The sequence below is a fragment of the Clavelina lepadiformis genome, chromosome 1 (assembly GCF_947623445.1).
Source record: "Clavelina lepadiformis chromosome 1, kaClaLepa1.1, whole genome shotgun sequence".
NCBI classification, from domain to species: Eukaryota; Metazoa; Chordata; class Ascidiacea; order Aplousobranchia; family Clavelinidae; genus Clavelina; species Clavelina lepadiformis.
In genome coordinates, this window is record NC_135240.1 from 28,551,961 (window position 1) to 28,572,882 (window position 20,922).

Sequence of the window (20,922 nt, forward strand, 5' to 3'; positions counted from 1 at the left end):
TTTTCATTCATCAGTTGCTTGACCACACCACCTGCTCGTCTGCTTAATTTTCGCTTTTTCAACTTATGTTTTATGGATTTAACTAATTATAGGTTTAGTGGCCGTGCTAGTTGTTACCAGCAAATATCAACGTCGTTTCTCTTGAGTACGTCTTAAGCCTCTTTGGCTTTGTCACTTTATCCTGTTCATTGGCGCGTGTTAGTAATAAATGGCTTGATTTTTCGTCCCCATCGCGCTTTTGAGGAAAAAATAAAATAATTGATTTACAACAACAGGGCTGCAGCCTGCGCATGCGGTTCAGATATTGTGCGTGCAAAGACACAAATTTTGGCGTGCACTTAACGCTTACTTATTCTTCATTTATTTTTTATAAATCGAGTTTCAAGCATTTAGCTTCAGAACTTTGCCTGGTTTGTTTGTTACCGGTATAAATCGGTGCGTGCTAAACGTGTGAACTTTTCATGCGATACACGTTGATGAGTCTCGACTGTCTCTGTGTGCCACATTTTTCACTATCACTTGTGTTGTGGGTGAATAAACAAACATTTCTAACTTCGCTGACACTGGGTGCGTACTAACGCATTGTTTCATAATCTGATCAAACAACTCGTCTAGACCGGGAAAATGCAGCATGTCTAATTCAAATATGCTAATTCATTAAAGAGCCGCAGTTTGGCCACCCCTGGTTTAGACTATGTTTTTGTCATTATTCAGTAAATTTATTATTTGAATTTATTTTTATTTTACTTTAAACAAAAGGAAATCTATGAATAAAGGTGAAAAACCCGTAGGGTCACCCTACAAGGGGCCAAAAAACCCTACCGTAGGGTAAAATCCCTATGAGTGGCAACCTTGGTGCGTAGACTACAGTAAGATGACGTCGGTCAGTCTGTATTGGCCACCATAGACAATGATTCAACAGCCTTCGTGGTGCATTACAAAAATTTGGGAAACATGAAAGGCATTCGTGACCAGACAGCGACACGAGGTGGTAATTCAATACGCCAGTGTCAGGTATATGCTGGCGCATAGCTGCCAATTAGTACCTGGCATTACCAGCAAATGAGTAGCTGGCATGTAGTGGTCACCACTCCTACTGGCTTGAAAGGGTGGTTCATGCCAGCTTCTAAGGCGATTGAAAACCAAAGGGCGACTGCCGAGTCTTGATCACAAAATGGTGGTTTCATAGACTACATACCGCGATCGGATGAATACTACGCATTATAAAATGATGTCATAATTAATGCCTAATAACCATAAAACAAACGCAAAGTTGCAAAATAATTGGACGGTGGTGAAATCGATGCTCAGCGTCCAATCACTTTTGTTGTAAGGTCCTTGGGAAAGACGTGAACGACGCTTGCTTCTGATGAGCAGTTCCGAAGTAAAATCCAAAGATCCAGGTAATTAATGCGCTCAAACAAGCTCGAATAACAAGAAAGCACTGGGCCGCGATGAAGCTTTTCTCAATTAGACGATATATTGAATGATGCGGATTATTGATATATTCCGATACCAACATAAAATTAAGCGCAAAACAACGACGCTCTCACAATCAATTGAAAACATCTTCCCAGGGTGGCTGCAACCGATCCTGTGCAAGTGTCGCGCCAAATTTGTACTGGGCATTATGACGTAAAATTTCGTGTGACTCGGCGCAATTTTTTCGATCTAAAACCTTGTACTCTGATGAGTTCGTGTCTGTTTGTGAGTTAAGTCGGCGGCCTTGTGAGTTTTCCTGAACTCGAGGGCAATCTCCGATCGGAAAAAAATACGCTGAGTCATGCCAAACCCCTACGTCACAATGCCCAGAACAAATTTGGGACGACACCGGCAGGTGAGGAATTTGAAGCTTTTACAGCATTTCATTATCATATACTCGAGGAATCTTAATACGTAATGCCAGAAGACTTCCCGGGATTTGCGTGGTTTATCGGACCAGGTATGTACACAGATGCGCACGCGCAGCACCGAAACACATGAAAGCGACCAACAAAGCTGTAGAGAAAATAAATTACTTGAAATGGAACTCACATCGGTTCCTGCGGTGTTATTGCACTAACTTGAACAGCTCATTATAGATCGGTGTGAAAACAAAGCGGTGAAAGTGCCGGAGAAAATGGCGCAAGGAGAATGGATAGCGCCAATACGCAAAGTCAGGAAAAGAAAAGCAAATTGACAGAAACGCTTAAAAATGACATTTGCTGGAACTATGACCAGGAGCGAGGTTCATTGTAGGTAAAATAATATGACGATTGCCGGTGAAAAATAGCGGCATGATATTTTGTGGCCTTCAAGCATTTACATACGACAAAGACACGGTAGGTAAAATCAGTGCACACTCCCAGGCCATGACATCACAGTCAAAGAGACGGAACCCGGAGTGTTTTTAAGCGCTAAAACGACGTCAATATGGGTCATTGATGACGCTTCCCGACCATTAATGGCAGCGATTTCATCTCCACATCTGACTCCACCGAGTAACTCGGCCGGACCGTTCGGCACCACGTACCTATTAAAGCAGCAGTATGTCAAGTTGTGATGTCATAAAACATCGCTTTCACGTCATAGAACTTACTTCACAAAGACTGGGACTTTATCATTTGAACTTGACCCTCGACCCCCGATGATGCTGAACCCCAAGCCACAATGCGGGCTTCTTTTGATTATGACGTCACGAGTGATGCGGCAGCGAGGGGGGACGGAGAGCCACATCCTCCACGATGGGGTCCACGACGCCCAGCAGCTGGCCCCGGACCTCTCACGTCGGGCCTGCTGGTGGTGCACCCCACTCAACTCCTCCCAGAGCGCAAAATCTTCCGCTTTGCCCCGGTAGTTGAGCTCGATCGCTGCAACACCCACCGATAGGTTGGATGACGTCATCACATTGTTACACACAAGCGGACTCACCAATCAGGAGGACTTCTCGACAATGCTGGGCGGCATCCTTTAGCACCGATATCGCCTGGTCGTGGTTCAACCCGCGCAACTGAACCCCGTTGACCTGCGTCAGGAGATCTCCGCGCATCAGCCGCTTGTCTTTGCCAAGGACACCTAGTGGTTGGATGTCCTGTACAAAGATGGGTAAGTCCCCTCGAGCACTGTTGACCCCGCCAGCGACAACGATGCCGAGACTCTCCTGGGCCGACTTCTTGATGGAGATGACCTGTGAGAAGAACGTGTCAGCACTGGACCACCCTTCTATTAACCCGATGGTTTAAGTAAAAGAACCTTCTCAGTGAAAGAAGCTGCAGGGGGCCGGATCGGTGGAAGCGGAATATTAACTGGGCGTGACGTCATGGCAGCCTGTGATGAAATTAAACAGAGATATAAATCTTGAAAGAACTATAAAGAGGACGACTCATGTCTGATGGATCCGGACAAGGATGCAACCACCTGCTTTGCTTGGTGGCTCTTCCTCGGGATTGTCCTGTCAGTTGCCCACGGATTGACGATTGTCGACGCTGGAAGGTGCGAAACACGCCGACTCACAATGATGTCGACTCTTTCCCCAGAACTCTGCACAATGAAACAAATCTCAAATATGACGACATTGCGAGGCAGGTTTAAAGGACGATGACAAACCTGGATAATCCGAGCCGCGGCTTCTGGGGTGCCGTCCCACAGATCTATGTGGGCAATTTCCAAGATTCTATCCCCGATCATCAACTGGCCGCAAGCATGAGCCACCCTCCCCTCCACAAGCTCTAAAATGTAAATCCCTGGACTCCCATCATCGCAGGTCGTGATCTGGACAAATTCAATCATTTTATTCCCAGGCAAAGTTTCGGGCTTTAAATAAAAATCCCAACTAAACAAATGTGGCAATTTCTCAATTTCATTCATGGATTCTACACAAACCAGCTCTCAAAATTATCCTGCAAATTCTTAAGTTTTGACAAATTTATCGACAAATATATCAAAAAAAATTGACATTTGCAATGTTTCTTGTGTAGAAGGGTTGTTCCAGCACAGATATATATGAAAGATGAACGACGTTCCCACGACAAACAGCACACGTTCAATGCTAATGAACTTTACTGACTATTCAATGACTATTTTCAGATGAGATTTCATGAAATGATCAAGACACACAACACGGAATCCAACCTTGATGCCAAGTTGATCTGACGGCGGCTTGATGAGGGAAATTGCAATTTTTTCCGTGTACGTTTCCTCTGGTGCAACCTCCATGGAGTACGGGTCGGGAACGACGGACACTTTCTCCCGCAAGATCGTGAACTTCATGAGGCGAGAGGCTCTAGTGAGGATGGTCCGAGCTTCAACGTGGCTGATGTTGTGCAAATCCTCTCCATTCACCTGAGTTGCAACTCACATCGATGAATTTCACCTTCACACCCTGATGCCACTCATTTCTCAATAAACAGAACAAGATTTTTGTTGGAAGTATCGACATTGCAGGCAGCTTGGAGCAGACTCAACTACTGCGGTTGCTGTTAAACGCAGCATGACATCACAATGACATGCGTCTATTCTGTTGCTTATGGGAGTAGAGAGCAATTAGACCAAAAAATATTTGTTGTTTTACTTAAGTGCTCACTCCACCCTGCATGGGCTGTGTAATGTAATGATGACGCGATTGCAGACTCTCGATTATATGAACCATATTTTTGCTCAGTTGCTGTCGTTGCTCTTGAGCAAGACAATTAATGACATCAACTCCTTAACTCTGTCACCATCAGTGGTGAAGAATCCCTCATTTTAAATCGTGCAAAAACTTTCTTTAGTCCGAGGATAATCCCTTGGCAGCAAATACAAACCTAATACACATGCAGATGGTTGAATTACTATGACATCATCAATCAATGAATCTTACCTCAATTATGATGTCACCAGGAAGAATTCTTCCATCTTCAGCTACGAGTCCGTATTTTGCGATGCTCTGCACGATGACATTGCGGAGAGGGGTGTCGACCCCACCCACGATGGCGAGACCCAACTCTGCGGTTCCTTCCGGGCGGAATATTTCCACCGAATGCTTCGAGCAGTCCGGGTAGTTGTGCTCTACTGGGTTGCCTGACGTCAAACATGCAACAACGAACATAAATTTGTTTGATGAATCATGAACAACTGCCAACACTTTATTTTTATATCTTTGCTGTTGGCTTTTCACCAAAATATTTTCAAAGAAATTAAAAAAACAAACTGCTAACACCAAAAATTATTCAAGAGGAAATAATTAAAAGGTTAAGAAGCCGTCCAGATGGAAAAAAGTTTAAAATATCAATGAAGCAAACTGGGCAGCATTATGACATAGTGGTGAGATGATGTCATAATATTCACATCACACAGGAAATTTGTTTAGTCATTGCCTCATTGGCTTTATATTCATGGCAACATTGGACAACACCAGCCAAAGTATTAACAAAGACGAGCAAAGTAGAGCAGGTGGCTGTCAATCAAAGCAAGTGGGAAATGTCGTACCGTCCAGATGTTGGAATTTGCATTTCTTGACGTGCTCCTTCTGTTCATCCCTTGGGCCCCGGTAAGAGCAACCAAACATTGCTTTGGTGCAGCGTAGCATGGTCCCAGGACACCTATTAAGCAGTGGGTTTATTGATAGATTTATCAGAAAGAGAAAAGAAAACATGTGTTCCCTATATTTAGCGCTGGCCTATCTCTATCATGACATTGCTTCTAGATACTTACAAGAAACAAAGTTAAAAAGGAGAAATGCTCTTTCAGAAGGTTGAGAACCTCTGATCAATATTGGTAATAAAATCGAAAAGCTAAGCACCACTTGACTAGAAGTGGCACTTGCCAGGAATGGTAAAACACAACTTGAATTGTGTCAAACAAAAGACAGTCTTTTTACAACTTCACAATCGTAAATTATTCATTTATTCTATTTTGCCATTTATTTTACTTTCATTTAATTTGAGTTTTCTCTTTTATTTCCAACAACCAACCTTTCCTTAAGATGAGCTTCAAGTTCAGACCTGGCAAGTGTGAGCTTACAATGTCCCTCATTGGGGCAATTCACTTGCAGTTTGTCCACAAGCTTTCTCATCACCAGGCTTGCCTGCCAGCAGTCTGCCGGGCTGCCAACACATATCATCTTTTGTAAATAATTGTTCAATTTGGACTTGTTTGATTTAGAAACCAACACCCCAGATCACCGCTGAGTCATGACACTTCAAATGAATCAAGTTTCTTAAGAACTCTAAGCTTCAAGACTACAAATATTTACAAAAATGCCCAACATCAAGGTCTTGTCTAGTTTAAGATTGAAATAATTTCAATCAAACTAACACCTGGTGGTGAGGTCTTTCCTGTCGATGGGACACATCTTTTTCAGTCTGATGTAATTTTTGAGACAGACGCAGCAGAATGTGTGCCCACATTTTGTATCGTACGGGTCGAGGAATGGTTGCAGGCAGATGTCACAATGAAGGTCATCATCAACCTCCTGTGATGAGCAAAATAATTTAATGATTTCATTGCGTAAGTCATCAAAAGCAGGAAACTATCACTATTTGCTATGGTTAGATGCATATGGCCTCACAATTCTTGCTTCACACTAATATGCATTGTGCCAATAACAATAAAAATCTTATAACCCACCTCAGTGTAGTCGTATTCATGATTTTCAGTCAAACGATGTCGCTGTCCACACCTCTTGCAGTATGGTGCGGCATTGATGTTCGAAACCTGATGCTTCATATTCACACTGGATGAGTCAGCACTCGGCGGTGGCAATTCATCCGATGTCAGAGTACTATCTGGCTCCATCGAGTGGTGATCGCTGGTCCTTCTGCTTCTTCTGTTAATACTGTGCGCTCCGGCGTCTAACAATGTCAAAGAGGTAATCGTTGAAGACAGACATAATCAGTGAATGCCATGACAAGGCTGCCAGGGCTATCTTATGTAAGAAGCATAATCATATATAACAGCTGCCACGTATAAAACATTGAAACGTAATGAAAAATAAATCTACCATTCCCAGCAGTGGGGTTCTCTCTTCCTTCACGATTCATTGTCGAAAAATTTCTCTGCCCATCAATCAAGTCAGTGGATTCAGAGCTACGTGGAAGTGGCAGCAAAATTTGGTCGGAATGAACGGCATGAAAATTGCGTAATGGTTCGGAGTTGCATCGTGTGTGTGACGGCCAACTCGAATCGTACGACGGGATTTCGACTTGCAGATCATCCAGCCTCATCCGCTCATCACTCTTTTTCTCCTGTTTCTTCTTCTTTTCTCTCTTCTGCTTCGTTTTACTGCTTCTTTTTGAGGAGGTAAACACATCATTGTTTCTTTGCTCACTGACACTGTTGTCGAAATTATTCCGGTTTTCACTGATTGATCTTTGCACCGGCCGCCCAACGGCAACAAATCCAACTCCGCCCCCAGATATGTTGGTTACTTCAACGATGTCGCTGCTCATTTGAGATGCACTCTGTTGGTATTCCATTGGACGATCTGAGCACCCGACCAGGTCCTCGTAGCTGCTTGATATTCCTCTGTTGTCTGCAGCTTCCATGTTCCAAATACTTTTACATAATGTCTAGTTGGCAGCAACAACACAAAACCTTAACTGTGTAGGTCAAGCACATGACAAAAACTTTATTAATTTACACAATGGAGTTATGCTGCCATCGTACTGCGCTTAACACAAGTAACAGTTTCATGAATTACCGTATTCACTTGATCAAAAGGTGTTCTTGATTTCAAGGCTCACACTTGTGAAATGTTGCAAAAAATTACGGTACTAAAAGACTAACGGCTTGGAAGTGTGAAACCGTTGTCTTACCGATGAAGAAGACTCGAAGAAGTGGACGTAACCAGTAACCACTGCACATGAGTTGCTACTGATTAACAGAAACAGAAGGTAAAATAGAAAATAGAATGTGCCCCTTGATTTAAAGCCGGACACAATGCTTTCAAAATGCCCTGGCTTTCACTCTAGTAAACATAACTAATAAATTGCCAATTATCGCTTAAGATTTACTTCAAGTCATGCCCTGATGAATATAATAATTGTTGTAAGTAAGTATAAGTTGTAATTTAAATTGTCTTCTAGTGCTGCCATAGAAATCTCCCTGCAATAAAGTTTGCTTAAAGTGCGGCGGATAAATATGCAAATAAACTTAACACCAGAGCTTGCGTCAGACCAGCCAAGTGCATGGAACAAAGAATATGCAAAAGCATGACTGTGATGTTGGTTCAGTGATTTGGTGAATTTGACAACTTTCTCGTTATACAAACTTCTTGGTAATTCATGTTTTTAAAACACCAGGTCTCTGGCATATCATATAAGTTTTCCAGGTCAAGCTGGGGCTGATTGAGTTAAAAATCTTTGGATGGAAAGAACCAGTGAGTAGCACAACTCTTAATGTGTTTGTCAAAAAAATTAAAATTTTATATAACAAACACGACGATTTAACGACCAGTTGGTATTTGATAGGACTGAAATAGTAACCTAGGCACCATCATTTTAAATCACAATTCTTGGAATAATAACACTTCAAATAACTTTAAACTTTATAAATTAATATAATATAGATATATGTATATGTATAGTTTCTGTAAATGTACAGTTTGGAGTTTTAAGAAATTCTCCTTACATAATGCAAAACTGAGGTCACGTAGCATGGTGTACAAACAGCAAAACTAACCAATCACGGATTGACAATTCTGAGAAAAATTGCATTCAACCGGTGCTTATACTTGTACTTAACTTTCCAACCCTTTATATTCCAGCAATATGATAACTACTTCTATGATAAACTCATTTTCTAGTATCATTGTTAAGAGCCACCAAAAGCAAACACATTTAGTGCAAGTTAAACTTTTATGGCGCAGTTATGTATCTTTGTATGTCGTAAAATTTCTAACTGTTTGTTGAATCTCAAAATCTGAATTACAGTTGTCTGGGTTGCATATCTTTCTCAGATCTCAATCTTTTCAATGACTTACAACTATCAGGGATTAGGCAAACTTTACCCGACACAATGATATTATAGCTCTGCAGAAAGCTCACTAAACACAGAAATTTATATGAAACTTTCAAATACTGTTTTCAAAATTTTTCCTATGCTAAGATTCATCACAAACATGGTATCCAGGAACAAAACTATGTTCAGGAAATAGTTGCTGTGTATCCAGCTTCATGATGTCACAGACGTCAGACGATTGCCTCTTGGCCGAAAAAAACATTTACATCATAGGCTATAGGCTTATATACACGAGCCGCTCTTCTACATGTTGGTGAGTGGTTAATTTTAATTTTAGCTCTCGGCAGACGCCCATAAATAATGCAAACCATCTTCCTTTGTCCTACTGTTAAATTTCTGTTCGGTATTCCTGGCAGCCCTGGAATAAAATATGAAGTAGGCTTCTTATACTTTTGTATTTCGTTGGCATCTTTAATTTTATTGGAATCCTAGCCTAGGTTGTTTCCAGGGTTGCCAGATTTTGCAGAGCAATATATACCAAATATCAAAAAATTATATACCAAATGTATACCAAACGAATCTGCAAAAATATATATATACCAAATTTATACCAAACAGATCTGAAAAAGCAAATGAAACGTTAATGTAAAAACTCTTTTTACACACACACCAACTTTAGGAGTAATTTTTGAAAGCTATCTAACTTACAGAAAAACGTTACTTTGACTGTTTAATTCATAATATGACTAGTTTTATTGATTAGTGACTATTGTTAACGCAAAACACTGCAGATCAGTTTTAGCCCACATAAATTGGTTCTGGATTAGCATTAGTTTCATCATCTGCAAAGTGTGCAAAGTTTGCAATAAGGTGCATCTCCTCAATCACTAGATTTAGAGATCCAAGGAAATTCATGAGACCATTCTGAACGAAATTTTCGTTGACCATCATAACGTGGTTTCCATTTCCTTGATGCCATTATTATTCAATTTTGAATTTATCGTATAACGCCTTATAAACCAACTAAATTTAGCGCCCAGCTACCGTTTTCTCAAGACGGCTGAGAACAGTGAGTGACAGTCAGCACTCAGCAGTTCAGTTTCAGTAAATTCAGTCCTACACTCTACTGTTAGTCTGTTACTGCAGGGTTGCCAGATTGTAAAGTAAATCTGTGGTAGAAATTCAGAAACAGTTTTTTTAATTTCAAAAATATACCAAGAATATACCAGTTTTCCAAAATATACCAAACGAAAAAGTCGCATACCAAACAGGTTTGAAATATTCCAGATTTCTGGAATTTGGTATATAAATATACCAGTTGGCAACCCTGGTTGTTTCCACAAAAAAAATAGGTTATTTTAGCGCACTAAGGGTCAAAACCGAAGTTTGGTTGTAAATAACTTTCAATTTATAATTTAGAAACGCTACGTGTGTGAAATTTTGTTGGAACAGAATAGCGGTTATAGAGCGTTCGTTAAAATATATATTTTAATTTTGGTGTCATCTGAAAAATAAATTTAATAAAACAAAAGCAAGTTTAAAATGGTGCTTTTTGTTTCGCTTAGTTTGATGACATTGCATGTGAGGCTTGTGAGCTGTTTCATCAGATCTTTGTATTTTTCAGAAAACCAATTTCTTCGAACCCCCTTCTGTTCTATTATCCTGACAAATCATTGCGAATTTGGGGTAGACCACACAAAAATGCGAACCGAATAGAAAGATTAATCCATCAGAGAGGAAGCCTATACCAAGGTGACCTGGCCTCGAGCAATGAGGAGTCATCTTCGTTCGAAATACACACATTTATATCTTTTCTTACGTACATTGATCAAATTTGATCCACTGGATTTTATCTTGACACTGGGGCTAGGCAGTACAACGGCAGTGACATCAGGTATCGAACACGTACCGCATCATTGCGAGCACAACAAAGAAACCCTTCGACACACGAGTCGAACATGAGAATTACAAATTGATTTTTAGAGCGGAGTTATATTAAGCGGCGTATTTTCCATGGAAGTTCAACCTAACAAGCGGATTCTGCTGCAATCGGACACGATCCAGCAAATTCTACTACAATGAATGTATCTTTGTCACTTCGCTGCCTCAAGAAGAAGAACATATTTTTAGATCATTTATTTATAAACAACTACAGTCGAGATATATCGAGATCATAGACTTCAATCAATCTTTAAGAAGATTTTACGGCAGTGGTATGACGTCACAATAGAAGTCGATTGATCGAAACCGATGCCGATCTTCCTATGGCACCCTGGGTAAAAAACGGCGGGAAGGATTAAGTTGGCCACGTAGCACAAAATAGTTGGTCCAAGTTGAGCAGATCATTGTCAGCGTCAATATTGTCTCAGGAAAAAGAATTTTTTCGTTGTCTTTTCCTAAAACTGCTCTGTGGTCCACCAGTGGGGGGCGCTGAAGCGTGCGCGAAAAACAAGAAATATTTACACCATAAGTGATTGCGTCATTCTTTCTTCTTCTTCTTGCCATTGAGTGTGACGTCATCAACCTTGCGCTTCTGTGACGGAGGGGGAGTCCCGGATGCACCGTTACCTTTACCTCCGCGCTTTTTACTTCCGGTCACGTGGTGTTTCTCACGTTCCTCGAGTTCCTGGTTCTCACGCTCGATCAAAGTGATGAGGGTGTTGCATCGCCGCTGCAGCTCCTGTGACGTCATTTCTTGTTAAAAACGTCGCGACAGAAGCAGAAAGAATGAAGCCGTGACCTACCATGGAAGTTCGCGATTTTATGAACCAGTCGAAGCGGAACTGAGGAGCTTGCCGCACTGACGCTCTCAGCTCGTCGTAGGCGCTCTCCCGCTCCAGGCCGAGCTTGTGGAGCATGCAGATGAGGAAACGGTCCTCCTCTTCGGTGAAGTTCTTCCCTTTGTTCGTCCCGTACTGGATGCGCAGTTGATGGAACGGGGCTCGATATCGAGCAATCTAGGGTTAAATTAGAAATAACGACGATTCATTGCTTGTCCCGGCGCGATGAACTCACCTTTGCGTCGAGAGCTTTCTTGATGCTGATCTTCCTCTGGATCCTCGCCTCTCCCCGCTCGATCTGCGCCATCAGCCTCTCGATGTCCTGGAGCTCATTGCATCTCTCCCAGAAGACGGCCGAGTACTCTATCACCTCCGCCGGGGTCTTCCCCTCAACCTGAACAACCAATCAAGTGTCACCATGGCAACGATCAAAGTTAACAACTTCGACAGTGGCAAAAATGGACATCTTATAATGTTACCTCCTTAGATATGCTTTCAATGTCGTCTCGGCCAAATTTCTCGTTGGCCTTGATAAACTGGTTGAAGTCTCTCTTGTTCCACCCGGTGAATCCCTGGGTGAGGAGTTGCTCCTTCTCAGAAAGCTCTTCCTCTGTGAGCGCTTCTGCTTCATCAATCTGCTTCTGCTGACGTTGCTGCACTTCTGGATCGCTTTCTCGTGGAACCTGTCATTATGATGTCACAATCACATCTTTTGAATCACACCCAATCGGATGATGAGATATGCGCAACATGCTTTATGCTCAACCAGAGACATGCAAGTCGACAATAAAATTAGATGAAATGACGTCATTTGTAAACCATACAAATAAAAAGCTTACAAGTTCGACCAATATCAAGATGACTAAGGTGACCATTGAAAGCCACAACAAAGTTGCAGGAATGCTTAATATTCAACCACAAACGTCGCACCTTGTACCCGATGCTCTTTCTGAAGAACAAAATCTCTTTTTCAAGTAACTCAAACAACCGAGGAGGGAAGAATTGAAAATCTTGCACGCTTGGTTGCTTGGGGGGGCGGGGGGCCTGTAACAACCGATTCGTTCCAAGTTAAAATCCCATACCATGGATCACCACACGATGGCGCTTACCTTCGGTGCTTTCGGCTCACTGACTCGTAGCGCTTCCCTGAAGTATTGATCAACAGCATAGTTCGCTTTCCTCTCACGCTTTGGGGGTTCAATCCACGGCAGCAAGCCACTCTGTAAAATGAGGCTAGTTATCACGAGGTGGGAGGAAAAAGAGATCACCATCCGTGAAGATGCTCCCAACCTCTGATTGCTTCCCTTTCCAGTCCTGGCCTTCAAACTTGTAGACAGAGTAGGCACTTTCACCTTCATCCAGCGTGAACTTGCGAAGCGCGCTTTCACCCAACTCGTTCAATCTTTGCTCCGTCTCTTTAGTCTAAAACATTTGTCGTCAAACCTTAAATCGATATAAATCGACAGAAACAGAAGTCCGCAATTAGGGGAATTACCCTTGCTTCGCCCTGCGCGATGATGGCGTCGATATCCTCATCGGTTATCTCACTTTCCTTGGAGGCAAACACGTGGTTTGCTCCGTGCCGTATCATGTTCAGCATCTCATCTTTGCCCAGCTTCTGGCCCTGGTCCATCAAGCGACCTGGATCACGCAAGGTTGTGTCAAAGCGAGTCACTGACAACTTGCAACAATACGAGTCACTGACAACTTGTAACACTACGAGTCACTGACAACTTGTAACAATACGAGTCGCACCTTGCTGGATGACAATATTGTCGAGGTGGAGTTTCATCTCAGCTCGCTCGATGATGCGCTCCTCCACCGTGTTCTCTGTGATGAGTCGGAACACCATCACCTGCTTCTTCTGGCCGATGCGATGCGCTCGATCCTGGAAGTGAAGAAGTTTAAATGCTGCTGCTACAAGCTCGTGTCATGCTGCAAATGGGGCGTACCATGGCTTGCATGTCTACTTGTGGGTTCCAGTCGCTGTCGTAAAGAATGACTATGTTCGCCGTCATCAGGTTTATCCCGAGACCTCCGGCACGAGTGGAGAGCATGAAGACAAACTTCTCACTCCCTGGCAGAAAAACAAGAAGTTGGAATCTGAATGGTGGCATCTTGTGGCTCCAGTCAACAAGAACATTGACATCTCAATCAAACCACATTACCAGGCCGATTGAATTCGTTTATCTGACGCTGCCTGTCCTCATGCGGGGTCTGGCCATCCAACCTGCAATAGTTGTGTCCGCGCCACATGCAGTAGTCTTCGAGTATGTCGAGCAGTCGAGTCATCTGGCTGAATATGAGGACTCTGTCTCCTGCACAGAAGTCCCGCTTGACATGCTCTCACCAACTTTAACACTAACCACTACAAGGAATAAACACCTGTAGACAATACTACCTTGGCTCTTAAATTTAGGCAGCAGCTTGTCAAGCACGGATAGTTTTCCGCTGTTAATCACGAGATGTTCGTTTGTTGTGTATGGAGGACCTGGTTCCGCTCCATCGAACAAATACGGGTGATTGCAGCATTTCCTCAGCTGCATCAGGATGTTGAGCAGACGCACACGATCAGTCTTTCCAGCTGCATTTATGATGTCTATGTCCTTCACCAAGATCTTTGTGTACCTGCGAGAAGCTCTGGTGAGCACGAAACAAACACGACTCGCATCGAGTGAAACCAGAGACAAACCATTCTCTCTGCATCTTGCTGAGTCCCGTGTAAATCTTCGTCTCTTTCTTCGGGAGCAAACTCCGCTCGACGTCGCTCTTCAATCGACGAAGCAGAAATGGACGCAGCACCTGTGCGTGATAGAAGCATCATCATGATTCAAAGTGAACAACAAATGAGAGTACCAGGAATGAAACCGAACTCACAGAATGCAGCCTCGTTACAAGTTGCTGATCCTCCAAGTTATTTGCATTGAACCAGGAGTCGAAATCCTGAAACATCAAACAAAGGTCAACACTACATCAATAGCCAGCATTTTGGAGGATAGATCTCCACCTCAGATGAATTGAAGACATCCGGAAGAAGGAAGTTGAGGAGAGCCCAGAGTTCATGGAGGTTGTTTTGAAGAGGAGTTCCAGTGAGAAGAAGACGATTGGTACTCCGGAATTGACGCACAATTGTTGATAACTAAAAAAAATCACACCAGTAGTTGCTAAAAAGTCTGCCATGAACATGAAAGTGATGCAGAGATTATTGCTACAAAAGTTAAAAACAAAACCATGTATTAAACATACCAGAATATTTCAAATTTCTAAACAATGACGTACTTTAGACTTTTCATTCTTGATTCTGTGGGCTTCGTCGATTACTACGTAGCGCCAGTTAAATTTTTTGAAACAAGCTTTCTCGATGATGACGACTTCGTAGGAAGTTATACAAACATCCCACTCTCCTGGCATCATCACATCCTGGATGATTGTGTGCTGAAAAAGAATTCAATTTTGATTGCAATACGTTGGAGGATGACAGCATTAATAAAATGGGACTTATAAGAGAAGCTTCTTATTCTCTGTCAAGGTTTCTGGCACCTCACCCTCTGATCTTTGGAGCCGATGAGACAGACGGTGCGAATCGTGGGGCACCACCTCTCAAACTCATTCACCCAATTCGAGACAGTTGACTTTGGAACAATGACCATGTGAGGGCCGGGGATGCTACGGTAATGCTTTAAATACCCGAGCAGGGAAATTGTCTGCAATGTCTTTCCTAAACCCTGAATGGAAATAACAAGATGGTCAAAGAATCCTTCAAAGTGGTGATGATGATTGCATATTACAAACCATTTCGTCTGCCAGGATGCCACTGATCCCGTTCTCATAGAGGGAAATCATCCAATTCAGTCCACGGATCTGCACGAACAACAGAACATGACAACAGCTCACACCAACCACACCTGCTCATAAGTACCTGGTAATCTCGCATCTCTCCATTCTTGATGTAACGAGGTGACTTCTCGAAGCGGGTGATGGCTCCTTGTGTCTTACGAGCATCCAACAACAACTCTTCATCCTCGTCCTCCTCCGTCCGTCGATGCCGATGACTGCATTACATCATAATCAATACTATTACATCACCATTCACCTTACAGCATTCCTTATATAAATAGCAGATCTGACGCAAGTTAGCGGCTGGGGTTGTGAAATATTTTCACATCAATGCATGAAAATGCACAAAGTTGTCTTAGTGCTGCAGCCATTCAATCCATGGCCCTTGTCAAATGGGATGACGCAGACATAAACAATTTCAACCTAAATACACTGTTTAGTTCAGCTGTGAAGTTGAAGAACCAGAGTAAACGATTTCAAATAATTTTTTCATCATAGTTAGGCCAATTGTATGGTGATCCACTGGTGTAGAAAAGCTAATAAAAATTGGTTACGCAGAGCGTAGTAGCTGACTTGCAGCCAAACAACCCTGAATGGAGAAAGAGGAGAAAAAGATAAAATGCCCACAATTCCACGTGGTAAGGTCGGCAGAGCGTACAAAGTTGCCTGAATGAGGTGAAAATTTCAATGGAGACAACATCTTCGACACCATTTAATTACATCATTGACATTCACAATTCACTTACTCAGTGCTGAAGCTGGGCTCCTCCTTGGAACACAACCTTGGGCGGCCCCTCATTTTTAAAGGGCTAGATGGGGATTTCCCTTTAACATTGGGGTTCATGAAATGAGCGAAGATTTCGGTTTGTTGCAACAAAAATTCAAATCTCTTGCCATGATCTTGTGCCTGGATGGAATTTAAAACATTTGACACAAGAGGCAAAAATCACGAAAATCTCGACAAGTAAAACTTACCATCTTCTCAGCATACCCAGGTCCATTTGGTGGCGATTTTGTTTCTTCTTCTTCATCACTCCCAGATTGTATGGGATTGTTCGGACTACCTTGAGCAGCATCAGCCATGTTACTCCTCTATTTGCTTTATCAATCACCTGTCACTGGGATAGCACAGGTCAATGTTAATTTTGCAGCAATTTTGTAAAGAATGACAATTAATAATTCAAAGAGGGAATAGTCAACAGGCGCAGCTGTTTATGAGCATTCCATCAAATTCCTTCTAGTTTTTATATTTCTAAGATGAAAAAGAGCACAAAGTATCTTTTTGGTTGCAGGCCTAGAGCTGGTTCATTTACTGCCGAAAAGAGCCCACACTGCCACAAGCTTTGTGTTTAGGCTGGTGCTTATTACAGACTGCAAAATGCACCAATGCCTCGACTGGGAAGTACGGCAGTTTTCAACGACAAATCGTGGATGAAAAGACGACCTTTTGGCGTGTACGGAAAACTCAATTCTTTGTTTATTATGAATCGCTGTACCGATAGAAATGTTTGGTGTCCACGTTCACAGATAAATCTTGTGCAAGCAGGTATCAAACTTTCCACTATGGCCTAAGTGTTGTAGTGCAACATTTTCTACCCAGTCACCCGAGCCTAATTCTGGCCATCTTGCACCCACGAGAACTCGTCCAAAAGTCCCATGCTTTCCAGTCTGGCTCATAGTTAGAAACGGAATAGCTGAGGTACAACGTTTAGCATCCTAATTACCGCTCCGTACAGTTAATGGCAAAAAAAAATCCTAGGCCTATAAACGGTACAGTATAGGATATGAGAACTATGAGCTACGACAGTTCGATCAAACCATAACGCCATACCAACTTGAAATTAATGATACATCCTAGGCCGTCTTATGAAGCCTTGTTAACCAAAAAATACATTACTGACATGTCCGCGACGGACACAGGTTAAACCTCGAACGATCATGAGCTAGGCTGGTTTGGTCTCATCGCGGATCCAACCGCGGATTTCTTGCTGCAAACGGCGCGACTCGACTATCCCATCGACATCTTTGATACGTACAAATAATTCAGAAAAAAATCAAAAATAATCCGAAGATGTCTACCTAATACCTATCCCCAGTCATTTTACTGTAAGGTCAAGAAGCATATATTGTTTATATCTACATAAGCTATAATAAAATCATCCTTATTCTTTAGTAGAAAAATATCTTTGTCGATTAGTTTTGTTGTAGCACCACTGTAATTTACACATTGCACTTTGTCAGCCTTCAGGGATTTGCCGTATTTCCCGTTCGTTTATTGTTTGCAAGCGTATATCTTGTCTCAGCCTTCTCGAACAACTAAGGTTAATGTAACATTTCTGGCGTGTTTGTTTCAATGCATTTCCACTAAATTTCTGTTTGTCAACATCAAGTGGTTAGGCTAACGCTAACCCTTTTATCACGTTTAATACGGTTCTAAATTTTCTTGAAGTATCAGTATTGATATGCTCGGGACACTATATGCTTTAATCAAGATAGTGTGAATATCAGCCAGTCACAAGCGTGAATTAAATCAACGTAGATTGTTCGATATCCAGCAGTCAGAAATAAACGATTGAATCAAGCTCTGAATGGGCGAAAGATCTCTGCCTAATTTGCTTTTGCAACAATTTCTGTGGTAATTGTGGAAATCATTTTTATCTTGCGACACATGCTTTAATCCTACAGCCGGATAACGACCTCGATAATGAGATTTCCAAATACAGTAGGACTAAGTTATACTTTAGAAAACAAACATTGGTGTCAAAAACATTTCCTTGAAGTTATAAAGTTAATGATAAATAAAAAGCATTTCCAAGACATAACATAATGCTTGATCAAGAAACAGCGTCATATGAATTTATTTCTTTGACTTTTTCATCGATAACTGTGTGCAGGACGGGGTCGTTCCAACCACTCAACTTAATTTGTCCATTCTCTGGTATAACGTGACGATTATGATGAGTTGTAAAAAGTAAATGTTTCCAGCGAGCAACCTGAGAGCCTTGCTGGCTTATATCCGGTTTATCATCGATGAGAAAGTGACCGTTCACAACACTTTTGTCTCTTGTCAATATTATTTTCTCAGTAAACTTCTTCCCCAGGTTGTTGGATACCCACCGATATTTTTCCAGAACACAATTCTCAAACTTCCGAAGTGGGCTTGTGCAGATGAACAAGTTTACGTCATCTCGTCCAGCTAGTGAGAGCATGCCCTTCAAAGCTCCCTCAATCTTGGGCAAGTTGAGGAAGAAATCTTTCTCTTCAACAATGCTCCTGGCATCCACAGATGCGCCAAACATTTCCATGTACTGCTCTTCAACATAAACAGAGTTTCTTTCATCAAGAGGAATAAAAGGAAGGTCAGGATGCATCTGTCTGAATCGTTGTAAAAATCCAGCATCGAAATCACATAAAACGCCATCCATATCAACCAACACACAAACCTTCTTGTCGAACATTTTGGCTGAGTCTGGAAAAATAACCATCATTGTATTTGCCAAATAAACCCGCTACGAGTGTTTTGGGCAAGTTGAAATTTATCACAAGTTATAATAATTGACTTGGACTTAACCTAGCAATCATCCGACTTTTTAAACTAAGTCTTTTCACTGGCAATAAACGTTTCGTTAGAACGCGTTAATCGCACGAACGCCAAAAGCGTAATTACTTCAAGCTATCATGCGCTACCTGTGCGGTCGTTTATGCTTTTATCATCCATTCATATTCTGTGTGAAGTTTCCGCTCACTCTGTTTACCAGAGGCTAACTACGTAAACTAGTGCGCCGGTGAGTCAACATCGCTCGAACCAAGCACGCAATAAACCTGTAATTTAAGTCACCACTTCTCCTATACACTCCTTTTCACGCTTTATTGATCATGCGTGAAATCAGTCATGTGATCTGTTACAAGATTGTAACATTCGTGAGAATGATCTAATAAAAAGCTACTTTAGATTGTGGTTAAGCTGCTAACCTATTTACATCAAAAAACAACAACAACATTTTCTTATTCTTAAAGCAATAGGCTATCCAGTAATAGCCACAGTAGGGCTCTATTAGGAAATAGCTTCATGCCAACGTACGAAGAAAATCATCATCCACGATGTCATCAAAGTTAAACTGTTGCATAGAATAGGTAGTTTTAAGTTTCCAGGACGTTCTCTTGAATGACAACATCAATGCGGCAGATAACGAAGTGCTGGGAAATATCCAACTGAGACTGCCATTTACAATGAACGCAAATCTTAAGCAGGTGATGACGGGTGAAAGCGCGTGAGGTGAGTCGTGGGGCAGCATGAAATTATTTTGCACTTGTGAAAACCCTTCCGGCGATGACGCAGCTGTTTCATTTCATTGCCAACTGGTATTAACATTTCTAAGACTCCTTTCCACCAATTCAAACTTCTCACGATGAGCAAAGTTTCACAATGGAAAGGAAACTTGTCATCATTTGACCTATCGCGTTATCTTAGCCGATGCACTTCCACGTCATTATGAATTAATTGGGCTGGATTCTAACCAAAACAAGCAAGAAAATTCTGTTTGCTTTGCCGTGCTGACAGTTCATCAATTATTATTTGCAATGGGACGAACACGAACTACAGCACTTGCTGCGTAGCCAGGAAAATTGCATTTTTTATTTTTCGCCATTGACTGTGCGGAGCGAAAGTTACGATGCTAACCGTTGTAGTTATAGCACAATAAGACACGTGCTCACGAACAGTTACCGAGCAAGAAAAAGTGGCAAAACCCACAAAACTTCTTCTGTTCATGAATAAGTTAATGGCGAAAAATAAACATTTATACCTTTAGCCTGTAAAGCTGCAGGTGACCAAGGAATTCTGAAAAGTTGGCTTCGTCACAAAACCTTCACCTAGAAAACTCACTGCCTATTGCTCATAAGAAAGGCAAGACATCGAATAAACAAATAAACGCTGCCAGCAGTTTCCACGCGTTGACATGCTGTAATTAATAACACAAGGCTGCAGCCTATTCGTTATTTCCTGTTCGCTGATTTCAAAACTGGAAAAGTACGCGCCAATACCACCACGTGATAGACATCATATAAGCAATAGAATTACATCATGTTTATTAATGTGTGAAGGTTTTTAAACTGAGTTCATTGTTTAAAACCGAGATATACACAAATTTATGGAAAACTTTTTAATGCTTTCTAAGCTTGTAACCAGTAGTCGTAGTTGCTGGTGATTGTCAAGTGCATCACGCAGTTGACTAAATGTCATGGTAACAAAGCAAGACCTTGCGATGTCTGACTGTAGGCTACATGAGGAACAAGACTCATGCGAAATCTTCTATAGGATGAGTTCTTAGGCACAATAGCACTCAAAAGTCTTGTTAATACAAATGTTTACTTTACTGACGTCGCAATT

General features: G+C 41.9%; 3 protein-coding genes across 5 annotated transcripts; all 3 read right to left on the reverse strand.

Moving 5' to 3' along the window:
• Nucleotides 1–1,911: 1,911 nt before the first annotated feature.
• Nucleotides 1,912–10,108, reverse strand: LOC143456885 (ligand of Numb protein X 2-like). 3 transcript variants are annotated; one of them, XM_076955203.1, is made up of 14 exons: nt 7,658–10,108; nt 6,959–7,526; nt 6,586–6,809; nt 6,276–6,430; nt 5,931–6,062; nt 5,446–5,558; nt 4,838–5,037; nt 4,111–4,320; nt 3,586–3,750; nt 3,394–3,519; nt 3,232–3,306; nt 2,911–3,166; nt 2,579–2,849; nt 1,912–2,512 (listed from the first exon to the last, which is right to left on the reverse strand). In XM_076955203.1, exons 2-14 carry the CDS (start codon nt 7,500–7,502, stop codon nt 2,332–2,334), a joined length of 2,652 nt encoding a protein of 883 aa, XP_076811318.1. In that variant the 5' UTR covers nt 7,503–7,526; nt 7,658–10,108; the 3' UTR covers nt 1,912–2,331. The 3 variants fall into 3 exon arrangements, with proteins under 3 accessions (XP_076811318.1, XP_076811317.1, XP_076811319.1); XM_076955202.1 differs by having other exon boundaries at nt 6,959–10,107; XM_076955204.1 differs by having other exon boundaries at nt 3,397–3,519; nt 6,959–10,105.
• Nucleotides 10,109–11,037: 929 nt separating this feature from the next.
• On the reverse strand, nt 11,038–20,357 carry LOC143455532 (SWI/SNF-related matrix-associated actin-dependent regulator of chromatin subfamily A member 5-like). Its single transcript, XM_076955096.1, has 22 exons — nt 20,339–20,357; nt 16,509–16,651; nt 16,280–16,440; nt 15,616–15,748; nt 15,489–15,557; nt 15,242–15,421; nt 14,976–15,131; nt 14,704–14,835; nt 14,574–14,639; nt 14,389–14,498; nt 14,098–14,324; nt 13,865–14,014; nt 13,649–13,773; nt 13,452–13,584; nt 13,192–13,337; nt 12,987–13,118; nt 12,806–12,916; nt 12,627–12,740; nt 12,176–12,379; nt 11,932–12,090; nt 11,661–11,873; nt 11,038–11,596 (listed from the first exon to the last, which is right to left on the reverse strand). The coding sequence occupies exons 2-22, from the start codon at nt 16,614–16,616 to the stop codon at nt 11,396–11,398; spliced, it is 3,030 nt and encodes a 1,009-aa protein (XP_076811211.1). The 5' UTR covers nt 16,617–16,651; nt 20,339–20,357; the 3' UTR covers nt 11,038–11,395.
• Nucleotides 17,897–20,304, reverse strand: LOC143455548 (5'(3')-deoxyribonucleotidase, cytosolic type-like). Its single transcript, XM_076955097.1, has 2 exons — nt 19,221–20,304; nt 17,897–19,002 (listed from the first exon to the last, which is right to left on the reverse strand). Exons 1-2 carry the CDS (start codon nt 19,249–19,251, stop codon nt 18,368–18,370), a joined length of 666 nt encoding a protein of 221 aa, XP_076811212.1. The 5' UTR covers nt 19,252–20,304; the 3' UTR covers nt 17,897–18,367.
• Nucleotides 20,358–20,922: the final 565 nt, after the last annotated feature.

What these genes read in the sequence shown, in the direction of transcription:
- LOC143456885 (XM_076955203.1), bottom strand. Translation starts at nt 7,502, where the DNA reads ATGGAAGCTGCAGACAACAGAGGAATATCAAGCAGCTACGAGGACCTG. An exon ending in GAACCCCACTGCTGGGAATG is followed by an intron (nt 6,810 to 6,958) that starts GTAGATTTATTT and finishes TGACATTGTTAG; the next exon opens with ACGCCGGAGCGCACAGTATT. An exon ending in CAGCTTCTTTCACTGAGAAG is followed by an intron (nt 3,167 to 3,231) that starts GTTCTTTTACTT and finishes TTCTTCTCACAG; the next exon opens with GTCATCTCCATCAAGAAGTC.
- LOC143455532 (XM_076955096.1), bottom strand. Translation starts at nt 16,616, where the DNA reads ATGGCTGATGCTGCTCAAGGTAGTCCGAACAATCCCATACAATCTGGG. An exon ending in CTGGGTATGCTGAGAAGATG is followed by an intron (nt 16,441 to 16,508) that starts GTAAGTTTTACT and finishes AATTCCATCCAG; the next exon opens with GCACAAGATCATGGCAAGAG. An exon ending in TCGCGCAGGGCGAAGCAAGG is followed by an intron (nt 13,119 to 13,191) that starts GTAATTCCCCTA and finishes CAAATGTTTTAG; the next exon opens with ACTAAAGAGACGGAGCAAAG.
- LOC143455548 (XM_076955097.1), bottom strand. Translation starts at nt 19,251, where the DNA reads ATGGATGATAAAAGCATAAACGACCGCACAG. An exon ending in AAGCATAAACGACCGCACAG is followed by an intron (nt 19,003 to 19,220) that starts GTAGCGCATGAT and finishes TTATTTTTCCAG; the next exon opens with ACTCAGCCAAAATGTTCGAC.